Source organism: Bacillus rossius (assembly GCF_032445375.1).
Source record: "Bacillus rossius redtenbacheri isolate Brsri chromosome 9 unlocalized genomic scaffold, Brsri_v3 Brsri_v3_scf9_1, whole genome shotgun sequence".
Lineage (NCBI taxonomy): Eukaryota > Metazoa > Arthropoda > Insecta > Phasmatodea > Bacillidae > Bacillus > Bacillus rossius.
Window position 1 is genome coordinate 19,461,304 of NW_026962012.1, and position 19,484 is coordinate 19,480,787.

General features: G+C 37.8%; 1 protein-coding gene and 1 long non-coding RNA gene across 2 annotated transcripts in view; one reads left to right on the forward strand and one right to left on the reverse strand.

Annotated features, from left to right (window-relative positions):
• The window catches only part of LOC134542547 (solute carrier family 2, facilitated glucose transporter member 1-like), a 72,794-nt gene extending 58,588 nt beyond the window's left edge, over positions 1–14,206 (reverse strand). Inside the window, exons 1-3 of the mRNA XM_063386908.1 lie at positions 13,980–14,206; positions 12,348–12,452; positions 946–1,171 (exon numbers count right to left, since the gene is read on the reverse strand). Coding sequence (XP_063242978.1) covers positions 946–1,171; positions 12,348–12,452; positions 13,980–13,985 — 337 coding nt within the window. The 5' untranslated portion in view covers positions 13,986–14,206. The remainder of the gene's footprint in view (positions 1–945; positions 1,172–12,347; positions 12,453–13,979) is intronic.
• On the forward strand, positions 1,889–16,779 carry LOC134542548 (uncharacterized). The gene is made up of 3 exons (XR_010076811.1): positions 1,889–2,127; positions 4,309–4,516; positions 16,648–16,779. It is a non-coding gene; the product is annotated as an uncharacterized LOC134542548 (long non-coding RNA).
• Positions 16,780–19,484: the final 2,705 nt, after the last annotated feature.

Below are 19,484 nucleotides of genomic sequence, written 5' to 3' on the forward strand. Positions count from 1 at the left end.
CAGGAGGGCTGGTTGTGTGGGCCCTGAGCGACTACCACACATCCCCCTTCCAAGACACTACATGACCAGGAGGGCTGGTTGTGTGGGCCCTGAGCGACTACCACACATCCACCTTCCAAGACACTACATGACCAGGAGGGCTGGTTGTGTGGTCCCTGAGCGACCACCACACATCCACCTTCCAAGACACTACATGACCAGGAGGGCTGGTTGTGTGGTCCCTGAGCGACTACCACACATCCACCTTCCAAGACACTACATGACCAGGAGGGCTGGTTGTGTGGGCCCTGAGCGACTACCACACATCCACCTTCCAAGACACTACATGACCAGGAGGGCTGGTTGTGTGGGCCCTGAGCGACTACCACACATCCACCTTCCAAGACACTACATGACCAGGAGGGCTGGTTGTGTGGGCCCTGAGCGACTACCACACATCCACCTTCCAAGACACTACATGACCAGGAGGGCTGGTTGTGTGGTCCCTGAAAGCGACCACCACACATCCCCCTTCCAAGACACTACATGAGGTCCTTGCGCTCACATAAGGGTAGCAGTGGCCACGGTTGAGGCTAGTTTTGCTACTACAATTCCATTTTGAGTTTTAAAATGTTAAATGATTTTATTCGTCAAGTCTTATCACCAGTTTTCTGTGACTGTAGTTTAAGGTAAATATCATATTGTCCCTTTAGCATCACCGCATAAACCTATTGCTGGTCTACAGCTGGCGTGATTAGTGTAGTGGAGTCCATATTGCCTCTAATGTTAGGATAATTTTTTTTTCTCTGGCTGCAGTATTTATTCATTACTAAATTAATATTATGAAATAATTTTATATACCTTCAACAGTAATTAACTGTAAAAAAGTTGGAAATACCTTCTGACCAAATGCTCTATCACTGTGACAGACAACACTATCGCACGTGTGAACAGGCGTGCACCCACCCAGCAAGAGCGCGGCTATGACCACCAGCACGTTGCTGAAGAGCAGCCCTCCCTTCCGGCCGAAGGTCTCCGCCACGAACTTGGTGGACACGGCGCCCATCATGCCGCCCACGCAGTAGATGGCCACTATGCCCGACCAGATGAAGGTGATTGTGGTGGCCGGCACGTCCGCCTGGGCGATGCCCTGTCTCTCCGCGATCACTTGGGCGATCCACGTCTCTATGGTCTGCAACACGATCACATGGGCGAACCACGTCTCTATGGTCTGCAACACGATCACATGGGCGAACCACGTCTCTATGGTCTGCAACACAGCACCTGCTTGCAGCATCTCCCAACCTCTCCGCTTGCATCATCAGAAACTACATTACTCTTGTAATACGCTTGTCATCTTATGATTTCTGGCGAATGTAACACAGGTTCTTCTGCAATTCGCGGACGTTCTACGGTTTTAACATTATATTTTTACCATAAAAATTATGATATAATTTTCTCCATAGTGGAAAGTTTTCCTTAAAACGTGTGCTTTATAACATTTCGAAAAATTAAATAAAAATTAATATTTCTGCGCAGATTAATGCTTTTATTTTTTAATAATCAGCAAAATAAGTTGAAAATATAGTTCACTTTTTATTATTTGATTCATTTATACAAATACTGGTAGAATTTCAAAAAATTTTTAACAGCGTTTAATTTAAATAATAGGTATTTAAAGTTTCTGATTCTGTGTATGTGTGCTGTAATGTGGCATAACTCGGTAATGGCAAAATTACATTAGAATAATGGCTTGTTTTGCTAACACAGCACGTTCAACTGTATCCACTGTGTTATCTAAACATGGATGTGGGCTGTGGTGAAGCGATGTGATCAGGTCTTGTGTGGTCATGGTTGTGTGCCCTGGTGTAGCCATGTGCTCAGACATTGTTCTGTCATGTTTGTGCACACCGGTGAAGCCGAATGCTTAGGCCTTGTGTTTGTATGTATTCAAGTGCTCAGGTCTTGTATTGGCATTGTTGTGTGCCGTGGTGAAGCCATGTTTCCGGTCTAATGTTGGCATGGTGTTGCTCTTTGGTGAAGCTGTTCGCTCGTTTCATTTGTTAGCATAGTTTGCGCCCTGCTGAAGACGTGTTCCCAGATATTGTGTTTGCGTGTATTTGCGCCCTTGTGAAGCTGTGTGGTCAGGTCTGTATGGCATTGGTGTACTCCCTGGTGAAACCGTTTGTTCCATTCTTATGTTAGCATGGTTGTGTACCCTGGTGAAGCTGTGTGCTCAGATGCACCTGGCCACCGACTGATGCGTCTGTCCAACCTATCTGATTGGAGGTGTCCTGCCAACCACTGGATGTCGCGTTAGCCTGACCCAAGACTGGAAGTACCTAACCACTAACTTGATGTGCCTTGCTACATGGTGCCTGGCCACTAAATGTGTGCCTTGATCACTGAACAGACATGCCTAGCCACCTACTTACTGTACATGCCTGACCACTGAGAATGTGCCTGTCCACCAACTGGATATATGTTCCTGGCCACTGAATAGACACATCTGGTTACCAACTGGTTGTACCTTGCCACACTCACTTGATGTGCCTAGCCAACAAACTAAATGTTGTGCCGTTGTGCACTTGTTGTGTGGGCATGCGCCCATTGTTGCTTATATATCTTGTTTAATTTTAAATGCAAACTGGGCGGCTACATTTTTTTTATTATATTGCTTTGCAATACATAATTGTTTTTAACCTTTTGATTATTTGAAGTATAATGAAATTATTATTATCTGAAGTATCAATTTGTAAGAAATAATTGTTTTTGTATAAAAATCATTTTTTAAAAACATATTTGTCTTTGTTAAGCTTTGTGGATTTAAAAGAAAAACCTATGGACTTCAAAACACTTCAAACATCATAAATTATTTTTTTCCTTTTGCTTACATAAATATTGTGGTTAAGATTTAACTATTAAGTTATTACAGTTAAGTGCAGAAAAGTGTAACCAATGTTAAGATGCTCATCTCTACGTATTGTCATATCTATGGTCATCTTCCTACTGGAAAGGACAAGGTAGTACTTTCCTTTCTACCTTTGTCAGCCATGATGTAAACTTCTAAATTTTTGTGCTCGTCAAGTATCCATCGACATCCATGTCGAAAGTTGTGTGTTTACTACCGAATTAGTAGAGTTTTAATGCCTTTTCCCCGGGAATCATGGTTTTATAATTATTTATGGGATAGTTTTATTTTTTTGTTGTTATAAACTTGTTTAGCGGTCCGGGTGTTGGCGACCTCTCGCCACCCCATGCCTGAGGCGTGATCCATAAGCTTGACCCATAACATCTGGGCACCCCAGGGCTTGTCCCGTGGTTCTACGGCGATGGAAGCCGCCAACGAAAATCCCAGGAAAGTTTTCGACGACTAATTCCTAAGCATGCAGCATGGGTAGTTAACCTGTTTCGGCCACGCCTATCTTCTTGCAATTTCATCGACTATTTCATCAAACTACCCCATTGGCATCTAAATCAACATTTAATTAATGAATAATATTTTAATAATAATATTTTAATACTTAATGTATCTTTGTTGAATTTACTTTAATTTTTGAAAATGTAACATTAAGTAATAATATTTTGTAAGGGGCCCCTCTTTTGTTTTGACTGTACGAATACTCAATTAATACTCTTTTATTATCTTGTTTTAATAAATATGTTTTGTTATGGCTGACCCGATATCAGTGTGTATTTTATGTTGCAGTTACCTAACCTTTTTTAAATTTCTTATTAATATAAATACTTAACAGGTTATCAACTTTTGTTCTGTAGTTTTCCCAGTCGGCATATTTCCTCTCTACTCGTTATTTATTTGAATACAACAAAGTGCCGTGCCATTGAACCTAAGGTCCTGGAGTCTTCCGTCGTGTTTTTCCTTGGTGAGGTTTGGTAAACCAAACTAAGAGTAAAATAATGGCACAATGTGCTTTACCAATAAATATTGGCGTGGCTACTGAATAGATAAACGTAGTAACCAACGGGATGAGTATTGCCACCTACTGGAAATAGGCTCCTAGCCACTGACTGGATGTACCTTGCCACCAACTCTATGTGTCTAGACAACAACTGGTCGTGCCTGGTCGCAGCCTTGACATGCCGCTGCTAGCTAATAACTGGACATGTACCTGGCCGACTATCACGGGCCTGGCTACTGAACTACATGCCTGGCTACCAACTGGATGTTTCTTGCCACCTACTGGACCTGCCTTCCTGGAATCTGAATAGACTTGCCTGGCTACCGACTAGGCTTACTCTGTCACCAACTATACGTTGTTGACTAATCAACCGACTGATGTATCTGTCCAACCTTTCTGACTTTCCTAGACAAGCAACTCAATGCGGCTGGCCACCAGCAAGCCTGTCATTGGCCGACCAGCCCCAGTCAACCAGACACCAGGGTATAAAAGCACCTGCATCCTCTGCACCAGTCAGTCAGACTTGGTCTACCTTATGATGGCAGCTGCGATGACTGCCGAAACGTCGCAAGACGATTACATGCCACGGCCTACACCCAGAAGCCAAGAAAATGCAGGTAATGGCCGTGAAAGCTTGCAATCTTTATTGAGTTTAATAATAATTCACTCCACCAAATAAGACTCTAAAAACATGCCTATCCGACGAAATAAATACATTTTCACTATTCCTAACATGGAAGTCTATTTTTTATATTAATGAAATACCTTACAACTAGTTCACGTACAATGCTATATGTATAGGCTAAGTGTCTTCGGGCCAAGAGACCAGGTCATGAGCAGTGCCAGGCAATTGACCAGATTTATTTGAACCACAAGTCCTTCCTCGTCGTAAACTAATGTAACTTATTTCAAGTAGTCAAGACAAAGTCTTCGAAATGTCAGGCCTAAAGTATCGGTAAAATCAATTACAAGCAATTGGAACAATGGCAAATGTTTTACGCTTACTAAATTACTAAGAAACCCTGAAAAATGTTTTTAAATCAAGATCAATAAGATTTTGAACCAGTAATAATTCAGACCTAGAGATTTTACTATGAGCATTCAAGAAACGACCTACTTGCAGCAAAAAAAAAACCCACCATACACACAATAAACACACAGTACACGCAATGGACACACATTACACACAATGGACACACAGTACACACACACAAGACACAAAATTAACTCATCACTACATAGTATAAAATGAAGTTGCTTCCTGCTGTCTGTCTGTCCTTACGTATGCTTAGATCTTTAAAACTACGCAACGGATTTTAATGCGGTTATTTTTAATAGATCGAATAATAAAAGAGGAAGGTTTATATGTCTAATATATGCATAATATAATAGAAAAACACTGATAATTTTAGAGGTTTCTAAAGTGATGTCTAAATAAACACATTTTTTTGCGCTTACATTGCAAACGCTGGCTGAACCCTATGAGATAGATCAAAATAATGTACTACAGTATTGTACACCTTAAAAAGGTCTAAAAAAAGTCTGCGATGGTATATGTCTATCTTTTAGGAATAACCCACAATAACCATTTTTATCCTTTACATTTTACGAGACATAATGGCTTATTTACGAAGCGATTTTAAACAATATAGCATTAATCCTTATCCAATTAAGTACCTTAAATACGTTGTGCATTTAATATAGATCAATATGTACAGCATGTAATTTAAATGAATATTTTCGCAGATATTACAGATTTAAAATGCGGTTGCGGCGGTACCGGCGGTACCGGCTGGTATATAAAGACATTCTGTAGTATATTTAGTAACAGTATTGCACCCGTGCGAAGCCGGGGCGGGTCGCTAGTAGCACACAAAATGACTACAGAACACACAAAGTAGGTACACACAATGGACTCATACTATACACACTACAAACGCAATGAACAAGCAGTTAACCAAATGAACACACAAAACACACACATTACACATATCGGTCACACAGTACACACAAAGGATACAAAAGGAACCCACAGTACACAAAATGACAACAGAAGATACACAGTACACAAAAAGAACATACAGAACACACACAGTAGGTACACACAATGCTTATTTTTTCTCTTTCGTGTCAGCTGAATATTTTTACTTAATTATTATCTGTGTATTTTTGGCACTAATACAAAGCTATTCTTCTGTACAATTTTTCGAGATTATTGATTAAAAATTCATCCAAATTTTTTGGGTTTTTAGTTATTTGATATGAACAAAATTTTTACCACTAAGAAATGATTTGATAATTTGGCACATAACTGTTATGTCTCTAAATTTTCTATTGGTTTCTTTTTTACTTTGTTAAAACATACATATTTGAAGAAGTGTAAGATGTCGTTTCCATAAAAAGTTTTGATTTGAAATCCTTATTTTAAACTTTTTTAAGTGTTTCTGTTCTGGTTTCCGGATTAAGGCGTTCACAAGTGTTTGGGAGGCACCAATATGCTTGACACTGATGTGATTTAAGACTGTTGTGGTTCATATGTATTTTCGTCCTTACTACATATTTTAATATTTAGTCTTACGATATTCATAATACAAATACGTTAGCCCCATGGAGGTTAAACTTTATATAAAACATTGTCAGTTATTGTTTTATAATAATTTACCATTTTCTCTTAGTTCTCGCAGTCCCCGCAAGACTGATGACTGCTGGCAGCGAGCAAATAACAGTAACCAGTTTGTTTTTAATTTTAATTGTTTTTTTACTTGTTTTAAAGTTTTTAGTCACTATATTAATAATTGTAAAATATACACTTTAAATGTATCTGCATGTATATAATTATCAATTTTATTACTGTTTAGCTGTAGTACCCGCCTTTACACAAGTTATAAAGAGTCTTATCATAATACGATATTTAAAAGAATATATTCATAAAACGTTTATCTTAATGTCAAGTTCTAAATAATTTTTTTCGTGTGTAAAATCCTATTTAAAAAGGGGGTTGTCTGTAAAGTCGGTTTACGGACGATAATTTTAGGTGATAACGTCATAAGAAAACATTGATGAAAAATTGCATACTTTTTAATTTTCAAATATTATTTACAGTTTTTGCAAATTTAATTTAAATAATTTTTTAAAATATAATCACGTACAATTAGTTAAAAAGCCCGCTTTAAACTGTTTGATATTATAGAAGATTTTCTCGCACGGTGGTTGGCCGGTTCTTGCAGGCTCGGCTCAGGCGGAACGTGAAAATTTTTCGTGCGTGCAGCCGGCGTTCATCGATTTATAAGACGTTATCACGTCAAAAAGTATGTAATTTAGACTGTGTTATTTGAATTTGATAAATGGTTTGAGACCCGAAAGTGAAGTTTACTAGGGAGTGCATGGAGCTGTGTTACTTGCAGGCTCGTGTGAACCAGGCGCCGGCCAATAGGGTCACGCGGTGAGCGGCCATTGCTGGTCGCGCTGCGTGGCGCACGGGAAACATAACCATACAAACAAACATACTCGAACCTCGAACACACAAGAGGACAAGTCAAAACAGCATGAAGCATTTCCTGGGAGGAATGCCTCAATCTTTACCATTACATGGATTACTCAAAGAACACGTGGTTATCTTTTATATCTGTAACGTTTACATCAGTGTTTTCCAAGAAAGCAATCGATTCGGCCAATTTTCTCCGAATTTTAGTTTTAAAAAGTTGCTGTATCCAACAAGAAAAAAATATTTAAATAATTTAATCTTATAAAGTCTTTATGCATCTAAAAAAATACCTTTAAAAAGTGAAATATTTTTAAAATCAGTCTTGTAGTGTTTATTTTTTATATAATCATGATATACAAACATTAGAACACACGTTTTTATACTCTTAATATTATTATTGATACATAATTGGTTTTCACGAATTTTTTGAAGTGATGTAGGCCTATTTATTAATCACAGTTTGTGTGGAAGTAATTTCTATAACTTAATAAGTGACTAGAAAGAGGTATATGCTCGACATTAGAATGGACTAAAGTTTCCCGTAGTTGCCAATATAAGAAAATTAAATAAGGAGTGTTTCTTTTGTCTGGTTGACTGCATTGATGTCGGAAAGTCTTGGTTAATGAACTTCCAAAATATTTAGTGCCAATTTTAAATGGTAATTAATATGGCTGTGCCTTAAATACAGACAATTTTACATATTATTTTCTGTTCAGAACCTATTAATTGGTAATAGTTATAAAATATTTATATCAAAATTTGTTTAATCGTATTTAAACTAAGATTAGGTAATTTTCTGTAAAATGAATTTTGCTAACATACATCGTCTACGGAGGTTATGAACTAGCCTGGTAAGTGAATATCAATACAGCAAAACGTTGAAAAAATTTGTAGACCAGGCCCAACGTACAATGAATTAAATGAATTCTAACTTTAAAACTAATTTCTTTGTCTTCACCTATACAAAAAGATTTTTTGAGGAGATGAAATAAATTTTGTAAGTTTGTTTGTTTTTTTGTCACTGTGACTATATATAAATTTTAATAGTTTTACACATAGATGGTTTTATAAGTGATAAAACTGCGCAAAAACAGCGCTTTCAAAACTCGAGTTAAGTTAAATAACTTATGCTGAAAAAAACTAAAACTAATGCTTTTATTGTTAAATTTTGTCAGCTGCCAATGAAAATGTGACTTAAAATTTTTAATACAGCTACCAAATTCTATGCACACGAAATAAAAAATAAATCAATTTTGTAAAGAACTTGGCTTGTTTCCCATGTATCACAATGTCAGCTGATCGAAAGGTAAGTGAAAGTGACAAACACTCTAAAAAAAACCTGTTTATGTAATGCACTCGCATGCTGGCTTATTCGGATTTCTGCCGCTAACTGCATGTGTCCTCCTGCCTTATTATTTATTTAAAAATCACACCGAGACCAGACAAGAGTGTTTTGTTTTCAAACCGGCTCGAACCCGGCAGGAGTTGCTCAAGCAGCGACGCACACAGCGCGCAGCTGAGAAGTGAGAGTTTCCCAACAACCACTGACCACTGACCACTGACCACTGACCACTGACCACTGACCACTGACCACTGACCACTCCCGAGGGAAATTTTGGCTAAAATATCAATTTCGAAATTTACAACCTGTAGGAGAAATTACATTAGTTTATTTTACTACAGTATTCACACTCACACAAACCTAGGTACATATGCACATGATATAGTAGGCAATTATAAAATGAAATCATGTAATACTAACCTTTTATTAGTTACAATAATTGAACCAGTGTATTTATTTTGTACTTCAAATTAAAACAGCATATTCAAAAATTAAAAAAAAATTACTTGTAGTAGTATTTTACATACGACATGTTTTACCGAGATGTTAATGTGTTTATATTTACAATCCAACACTCCTACAGAAGATATGTTTCGACGTATTTGAGTCATTAACTTGTACTGTACATGAACAGTTGATAAATGGTATCCGTCAATATCACGAGTCATCTGAGAGATAAAAATTAGAAGAACTATACGAATTTCGTAGGTTCAATTATTTCCTTTCAAATAAATTAACTGTTGCACTGGTACAAGTATTCTTTGTATTTATTTATGCATGAAACAACCTGATATAGATAATGGACACTATTGCTTAACGAGTCTTAGTGTATCACAAATTGTTAATATGAGTTTGTACTTATGCATGTCTATCACATGGACGTCTGTACGTATAGTAGTACAGCTATGATATAAATCATACCTCATGAAAATACAGAATTGATAAGATAATTAACAGCAGTAAATAACAGATAATTTAATAACAGAAAAAACAAAAACCTAAAAAAAGAAAAAAAAGGTTTTTCTTTCTTAAAATGAATTCATTAAAATTTTATTTAAATAAACACATATCAATCTTTTCATTACAAACTCTATAAGCAAGAACGTTTTGAAATATTCGTGATTAGGTCAGCTTATTTCTGTTTTGTAAATTACCACTTAGCACAGCAGTTTCCAGATATGTGTCGCTATGGAAATAAAACATACTAAAAATGGCCTATGAGATATTTTATAGATGCATCGCAAACTAAAAATATTCATACAAAACAATTTTCTAAAGAAATGATTTAAGGCAATCACGAGAACACACAATAAGTAGTTGGTAGGAAGCCGGAAAATCACGATCACGAGGTTTAGATACATATAAATGTGTTATACGGGTCCAAGTGAAGATATCTTTGAGAAATTCTGTTCAATCAAGGCAGAGCAATAAGTAAACAAATAAATTTTTCAAAATAGGCTAAAGGTATATAAAATTAAATTACATTTATATTACGTTACTAGCTGTACCCTGCCACGCTTCGCTGTGGCACATTGTGATTGAATAGTTGAGAAATGAGAAACAAAACAAAGAATACATTTCATATAAGTTTAATTTTGCATTACTTGTGGATATACAATATTTTTTTGTTTTTCCACTGTATGCGTAGATATAAAGACTATCTGGTTTTCCGACTCGGGAACCCGCAACATACAGTTGTCCATGTGAAAAGCAATCCGCATCTAAATCTAAACCACACAATTATAAAGATTGACCTTGAGCTTTATTGATTGTGATTGCAAATGTCAATCGAATTGGGAATTATAATCTTTTAAATTGAAATGGTGTATCGGTCGGGATCATGGGTATTCGAGGGATGAAGACATCTTCACCTTTGAAAGGCCCCGTTAAAATCGTTGCTTCCACTACGTTATTCGTTAATTTCTTAACTGAAAGTCGCGTGCCGTTGCAGAGTTTTGGCTCATTAATATTCCGCAAGAGGATAATTGGCACACCTATTTTCAATTTAAGTATGTGTGGTGGTATCCCTAGCAGATCAAGTGAGTTTAAAAATTACGTAGAACATATTAATTTAATTAAAAATTTAAAAAAAAGGTATAGGGTCTAAGGAGTTCAAAAAATGAATAGCCTAGAACCATCTACATGCAATCCCACATCAAGTGGTGATAGACCCATAAAAAACATAACCTCTACCTACGATTTGGATAACGGCGCAGCACAATCGAGACACGATCACACTAAAGTACCTCATTCATATTGTATAATTAGTCCCATACCGGTACGCTTAGTCATTTTTTAATTATTGCACCTTACAATAAAAGCATTCTCATTGTATACATATAGCCATTTCCCGCTCGCTTTACTTGACGTAGTTTTTTCCATTGCTAAGAGAAATCCTTTGGCATGGAGAAACGTTTCTGTAACAGAAAATGCGTGTTTTTTTTTGTTTTTATTGGTGAGAAAACACATTAATAAAATGGCGCAGTTACTTTTTCGCGGTCACGGGTATGTTACTGACGTGAAAAGTAGATAAAAACCATCCTTGATGCGGGTTGTATATAATGGTAAAATTTCAGCTGGATCGGTGCAGAACTTTTTGAGTTTTTGAAGCGTACACAAACCAACATAACATTTTTATATATATAGATTGTCATGAAATTATTATATTTTTATTTAAATGTTACCTATGGAAGCATTACCGATTATGCAAATTATTTGATGAATGAAACACCATTATTTATCATTAATTAATAAAATACTAGGTATCGGAGGAGTTAACCGATATAAACTAGTTATTTATTAACTAATTATCAAACATGAACACAAAAGTGTCTAAGGTAAAAGGGGACACACAACCCACCAGTGACGCTGGAAAGTAACGGTAGTTTATAGCGCATCACCAACACTACACCTAAAAGCTGTTAAATTTTGGTACACACATTTTATTTGATAGCATGTTTTTACAATAACTAATTATTTAACATACATAAAGATGTGAATAGTTTAAATTAAAAGAATGATTTTATTTCACTGTGTGAATATTTTTAAAAAGTAAAATTATGATGTATGTAATAAAACCAACGTAATTGTTTTCTATCCACATAACCTCTGAGTTTTTGAAAGTTTCCTGAACTCCTCAATTAAAACATTTCAAAAGAAAACACAAGATTTTGAGAGTTGGTTGATGCTTGTATTACATTTTTGCGTCATTCTTAGTAGGTAATTAAAAAAAGGGGGTTTTCTGTAAAGTCGGTTTACGGACGATAATTTTACGTGATAACGTCATAAGAAAACATTGATGAAAAATTACATAGTCTACATTTTAATTTTCAAATATTATTTACAGTTTTTTTTTAATTTAATTTCAAATATATGTTTAACATAATCACGAACAATTAGTTAAAAAGCCCACCTTAACCTGTTTGATATTATAGAAGATTTTCTCGCACGGTGGTTGGCCGGTTCTTGCACGCTCGGCTCAGGTGCAACGCGAAAATTTGTCGTGCGTAGAGCCGGCGTTCATCGATTTATAAGACGTTATCACGTGAAAACGTGTTGCCTACTTGCGTCTGTTGCGCAGTTTATAATCGCGGCCTCTGAGTCGTTAGCTGGCGGCACCTACCGCCTGCGGGGAGTTGATGACGCCGATGTTGTAGCCATTCTGGAAGGACGCGCCCAGCGACGACACGAACACGCACAACAGCAGTCGGCTGTTGAGCTGGCCCTCCTGCGAACACCGCGTGCGCACACCGCTAGCTCGCACAGTCGTGTAGCCGGCCGCTCGGCTAGCTCGCACAGTCGTGTAGCCGGCCGCTCGGCTAGCTCGCACAGTCGTGTAGCCGGCCGCTCGGCTAGCTCGCACAGTCGTGTAGCCGGCCGATCGGCTAGCTCGCACAGTCGTGTAGCCGGCCGCTCGGCTAGCTCGCACAGTCGTGTAGCCGGCCGCTCTGCTAGCTCGCACAGTCTTGTAGCCGGCCGCTCGGCTAGCTCGCACAGTCGTGTAGCCAGCCGCTCGGCTAGCTCGCACAGTCGTGTAGCCGGCCGCTCGGCTAGCTCGCACAGTCGTGTAGCCGGCCGCTCGGCTAGCTCGCACAGTCGTGTAGCCGGCCGCTCGGCTAGCTCGCACAGTCGTGTAGCCGGCCGCTCGGCTAGCTCGCACAGTCGTGTAGCCGGCCGCTCGGCTAGCTCGCACAGTCGTGTAGCCGGCCGCTCGGCTAGCTCGCACAGTCGTGTAGTCGGCCGCTCGGCTAGCTCGCACAGTCTTGTAGCCGGCCGCTCTGCTAGCTCGCACAGTCGTGTAGCCGGCCGCTCGGCTAGCTCGCACAGTCGTGTAGCCGGCCGCTCGGCTAGCTCGCACAGTCGTGTAGCCGGCCGCTCGGCTAGCTCGCACAGTCGTGTAGCCGGCCGCTCGGCTAGCTCGCACAGTCGTGTAGCCGGCCGCTCGGCTAGCTCGCACAGTCGTGTAGCCGGCCAGTCGGTTAGCTCGCACGCACTGATAGCTCGAACATACACTTTGCATGCACATTCGGCTAGCTCCTACACTCTGCCAGCTTGTGTACCTGGATTGTGTGCGCACATTCCTGTATATTTAACATAGCTCCTGCTTAACAACGCTTTTTATGACAACAAATTTTTTTATTTTTTTAACATGTTTTTAAATGTAAATAATGACACATTCTTTAGGTTACGGACAACTGTATTAACTACATTACTGGCGTTATTGACTTACATAAATTGACTTTTGATAATGGGGGCGGGGGGGGGGAATGTTACTTATGAGGGACTTTATTTATGGTATCAACTGTTAGTGATCATTCGAGGGGGAAATAAGTCAGGTCTTTGTTAACTTTATTTTCACAATACAAAGTTTGCTATATACTATATATTTTTTTAATTTCCTTCTATAGATATGTAAAATTCTAGGAAACTTTATGATTTCTTATTTTAATTTATTCCGATGTATTTTCGCAACAAATGGCCCACGGATTTTTGCCAGTGAAGGCGTGCTAACGACGTCTCCCCCCCCCCCCCCCCCCAAGGACCATGCACGCCACTGAGGGGGGTGGGGGGTGTCTTGGGGCGACCAGCGCTGACGTCACACATGCTACGCACGAGGCACCAATGGCACGAGAGAATATCTGTCCTTGCCGACGCTATACAGTTAAATCTCTAGCAATAAGCATAAAAAAATTCTCAGCTCAGCACATGATTAGAATCATTAAATAATTATTGTAACCCAAATCCTTGTACTTACAAACATTTTTGAAAATCTTAATCAATTTCTGTGGTTTTCAAGGTTCTTCCTTGTATTCGTTGATGCAAATTAAATTCCTGATTACATATAAATATTTCTAGTACTCAACAATCACAAAATCTGTACTTGAAGTTATTGAATCAAAGAGAAATACCCTAGTAGAAAGTTTCATGTTGTCTTATCAAAGACCTCTAACAAACCTCGTAGCTACGAACCAACGAAATAATTCGGCACTTATATCTATGGAATGGAAAGAAAAGACATTTCTTCTTAATAATAAAAGTTTCTTTTCCAGGAGATAACCTTTAATTAAAAAAATGATTTTGGGATTGATAACTACTGGCAAATAGATGAGTATTTCTGCCCTTTTTTTTTTTAATATTTACGTTGTTTCAGTTTACTTTGGTTCGTAATGTCTGGCGCAGGTCTATAAGTGAGGTCTGGATTGTTCTTATTCTTATCCTTGGTGTGACCCATGAGCTTGGCAATGCTCACGCTGGCTTGCGGGATGCGATGCATGGGGTGGACACTTAAATGGGCTAGGTGGGCACACAGTTTAGTTTATGGGCTCGGCCACCGAAGCGCTTGAGTAGCGCCGGTTCAATAAAAAAAGAAAACAAACCAACATCGTTGATGAAATTGGAAATAATGGCGGTCGTCATGATTAAGTAAATTGCAAATTAATTTTATATATCGGTCTTAACTGAGATTGCGTGTTCCAATGTTTTAATTTGGGAATGTGTTGAAGATTGGATTTTTTTTGTAAGGTTCATGATGTAGTAAAAACTGAACTTGTTTTGTTTGTGTGATTGTGTTCATTGTCCGTCCCAAATATTTTTTTAATTTTGAGAATGTAGTGGAGGTTCCGTGGAGAAATAACCGAACTTATTTTATACTCGTTTTTTGTGTAAAGTCAAGTGTTCGTTGCAATGATGAAACGTAAAAAGACATGTTGTGTCCCGGGATGCGTTGATAAGACATCGCCAAGGCACCGTTTCCCGGTGTACGAAGAGCCTGTTTTTAATGAGTGGCTGTGTAGAATCAGCAATGACTGTCTGAAAAATAAGATACCGATGGATGTTTACAGAAACTATGTTGTTTGTGAAAGACATTTTATGTCATCCTGCAAAAGTCCGGGGACAAATCGGCTAAAAATGTATTCCTTACCTTCGGTTTTTTTACCAGGTAAGTAATTGAATTTATGGTAAAAGTTCCGTATTGCGTATCCAAGGAGATACCTTCATTATGATGGCATGTTATTCAAGTACCTATATTTAATGCAGCTGTACTAACCTAACAAACCGTGCTAAATCACAACAGCAAGCATCATGTACCACAGCATCAATACTTACAGGATCGTGTCCTCAGGATTAAGTGATTTGATCTCCTTGGATACTCAACAGTCATTTATTATTCAGTGATAATGAGTTTCATAAGTTATTTTCTGAATATATATCACAACAATGTAAAATAAAAATTTTCAAATGTAAAATATAAAATGCTGTGGATATGATATATTTACTGGACTCTAAAATTTTATCCAAATTTTCCGACTGGCCCCTTACGACTGTGAACCACATTATGACTGCTATTATAATCTACGAGCTACGACTTTTGCCATTGTCATTGCAGACCAGCCCAGAATGATGTACCAGTCATTAGTTCGACAGCCATCAAACTATAAACACCAATACTTGGTGATGTCACTTAGGTTTGAATTTATTGTTTTTCTGTAGGTCTCATTTTATGAACTGCAGTTCTAGGGAATAGAACTCACAATATATGTAAACCTAAACATTTTAGGCCACATTACATATAATAATGTATTACTTCTGCAATTGGGTAACCACCCTGTGGCAAGTTCACTGGTAAAACTATATCTCTTCTCTCTCTAATACTCTCCTAAACCACCCTACCCCATTAACTGCAACTATCTCCTCTTTTAGCATATTCTACTCCCCCACCATCCTCACCAGTATGGAGTTCCTTCCCCGCACTGTTCTCCTCTAGACCATATGGATCTTACCACTATCGGCCCTTCTGCTCCTGTACAGTCATTTAGTCAACCTATCTCTCGGCAACCTCCAGTCTCCCGCACAGTTTCATTTCATTTTATTTTGTCCAGTATATACAGTACATATATGTTTTGCACATCACCGTATTGGACATGTCTATACAATTATTTTACAATTTATTTACAACAAATAATTAATTTTCACATTAAAAAAACAAATTAGGAATTGACATTATAAATAACAAATTTATAACAAATTTATAAAATAACACACAAGTAAGTTCTAATATTTAAAACCCATTTGGCTAAAAATTATAAAATAATCATCTTATAATCTATGTAAATTTACTGGCATAAAATTCTTCTAAACAATAAAAAGAATGAGGTTTTAAAATTCCTTGAGTTTATATTTAAATGCAATTTATCACCCTGTACACATACAATTATAATACAATAATATAATACAATTATAATAAAAATTATAGCTATGCAGTTGGAGCCCGCCAGCAATCTGCACTGTTAACTGTATAGTTGCTTTAATGATATGATAAACTAAACCATTTCTTACCATTAGCGTCAACCATTTACACCTAACTTAAGTCTAATGATACTAAATTATGACACTTTTTAAATATGATTTTGTCTGTGTTGCAGGATTTACTGAACAGCCAAGTGAGGCGAATTCTTTCCTGTTTCCAGGCACATTGCAGAAGCCTAACAATGCGCATTGTAAGTGATGACATTTTTTATAGGTGTTTTGTAAGTAAATTCAAAGAATGTGTAGCATGACATATATTTATTATTTAATTTATCACAAATGATGTTTGTCAAACAATTTGCATACAAACGGAGCATTGATAATACATGAAAATGCAACAAAGTGATTAAAAAAAAATAGATTATCTAGTAAAGATGTTTTTATTTGACAATGAAAAATTTCCCCAAAATATAATCCTATATTTTAATATGGACTGTAAATTGGAAAAGTCTAACACCATTACAACTTCTAGAGAACAGATTTCCTTAATAGTGTGTAAAATATAACACATTGAGCACATTCTTTGTATATTGTATTCATATGTATATGCCAATTCAGTCGTTTATCTATCTGTAGCACTAAAAACTTGACATGATCAGTCATGCTAATTTGTTTACCATTTACCAGGGCAAATTCATGTTAACTAGCACTACTAACATTTGTAAGTTGTAGCATAGTATATATTTCCATAAATTTAAGACTAGTTTATTTTCTTTAAACCTATTATTAGTTTCCTTTAGTTTAGAATCTACTTTATTTATTAGTTCAGATTTATTGCCTGCTGTTGCTAAATGTATTTTAATATCATCAGCAAACATGATAGCTTCTCCATTATTTACTGATAGTGGAAGATCATTTATAAAAATTATAAATAATATTGGACCTAAAATTGATCCTTGTGGTAACCCCAATTGAGATAGCCATTGGTTTAGATATGGCATTTGTGTATGTACTTACCTTTTTCGTCACATTTTTTGTCACAATTTTAGAGGTACCTATACCTTTTATACCATAACCCTCAAGTTTTTTTTAGCAGTGTGTAGTAATGATTCACACAGTCAAAAACTTTTGATAAGTATGCAAATATTCCCATAATAATTTTTTTTCATTAATAGCTTTTATAATATTGCATATAAATTTGTAAACTGCTTGTTCTGTAGATTTCCATTTATGGAACCCATGTTGATTTTGATATATAATGTTCTTATCTAAAAGTAATGTAAGTTGGTTAGGGATTATTTTTTCAAATATTTTTGAGAATGATGATAAAAGTTATTCATATCTGTAGTTAAACTTTTTTTTAGATATAGTATAATTTTGTACCATTTAAGTCTATCTGGAAAGACACCTTCAGCTAAACATAAAGTAAATATATATGTCAAAGGACATTTAAAAGATTAAGAATATTGTTTTCATCTAGACCATAAGAAATTTCATTTTTTTTAATTTTGCAATATATATCTTTTTTTGTTATTGGGGTAAAATATAGGAAATTTATTTCTTATTTCCACATTAACTCCTTCATATAATTTTAACAGATTATTAAGCATACCTATTCATTCCATTTATCAATTATTTTCATAATTTATTTTACATAACAGTATAATGTGCTCTAACTTAATGTAGGTAAACACAATCATGATAAACAGTTTTTATTTAGCTTTGTCTATGATGCGATGTCAGCGCTGACTTAAATGGCAATTTTGTAAATATTGAATATTATTAGTTATTTTGTCACATGTTTCAAACGTCGTTTACAGATTATTATTATCCATTGCTTAAAGAGCTTCATGTGTGTTAAATGCATAACAATGCTTTGACATTTTGCTGCATCTTCAGTTAAATTTGAAGTGGGGAACATTTAAAGGGAATTTTTTCCCATAAGAAATCATTTATTATGTATAAAATGCTTGTTTTAATTCATAAAATAGGTGTTAAGTGTATATTGAACACGCGCGCCTCGGGCCTGGCCCTGGGTCAGTGAATGCGGCCGTGGCTCGGCTGCTAGACAGTGGGAAGCCATCTTTTCACAACCGAGAGAGCCAAACATCCGATCGTGCATCTTTGGGTACTATTTTTTTTTTTGTTCATTGTAAAAGGTTAGGTTAGCTACATTATATATAGTTTAAAACATTGTGGACGGATAATTTGGTTAGGAAAGGTACATTCCAGATACTGTGAAATCAATCATCCACAATGTTTTAAAGTATTTATAATGTAGCTAACCTATCCTAATCGACCGCAAAATTTGATGCCACACCGGTTTATACAGTGAGATAGAACGGGAAAAAAAGCGAGCATGAACTTCGGGGAACTTCGGGTGTGGCTCTCTCGTGTGTGAAATGAAGGCTTCCCCATGAATGAAGCCTGACCAACCGGACGGCAGGAGACACGCCCTGCCGCTGAGAGACGTGAACCAGTCGCCTCTGGAGACACGCCCTGCCGCTGTGAGACGTCAACCAGTCGCCTCTGGAGACACGTCCTGCCGCTGTGAGACGTGAACCAGTCGCCTCTGGAGACACGCCCTGCCGATGTGAGATGTCAACCAGTCGCCTCTGGAGACACGTCCTGCCGCTGTGAGACGTGAACCAGTCGCCTCTCGAGACACGCCCTGCCGCTGTGAGACGTGAACCAGTCGCCTCTGGAGACACGCCCTGCCGCTGAGAGACGTGAACCAGTCGCCTCTGGAGACACGCCCTGCCGCTGTGAGACGTGCACCAGTCGCCTCTGGAGACACGCCCTGCTGCTGTGAGACGTGCACCAGTCGCCTCTGGAGACACGCCCTGCCGCTGTGAGACGTGAACCAGTCGCCTCTGAAGACACGCCCTGCCGCTGTGAGACGTGCACCAGTCGCCTATGGAGACACGCCCTGCCGCTGTGAGACGTGAACCAGTCGCCTCTGGAGACACGCCCTGCCGCTGTGAGACGTGATCCAGTCGCCTCTGGAGACACG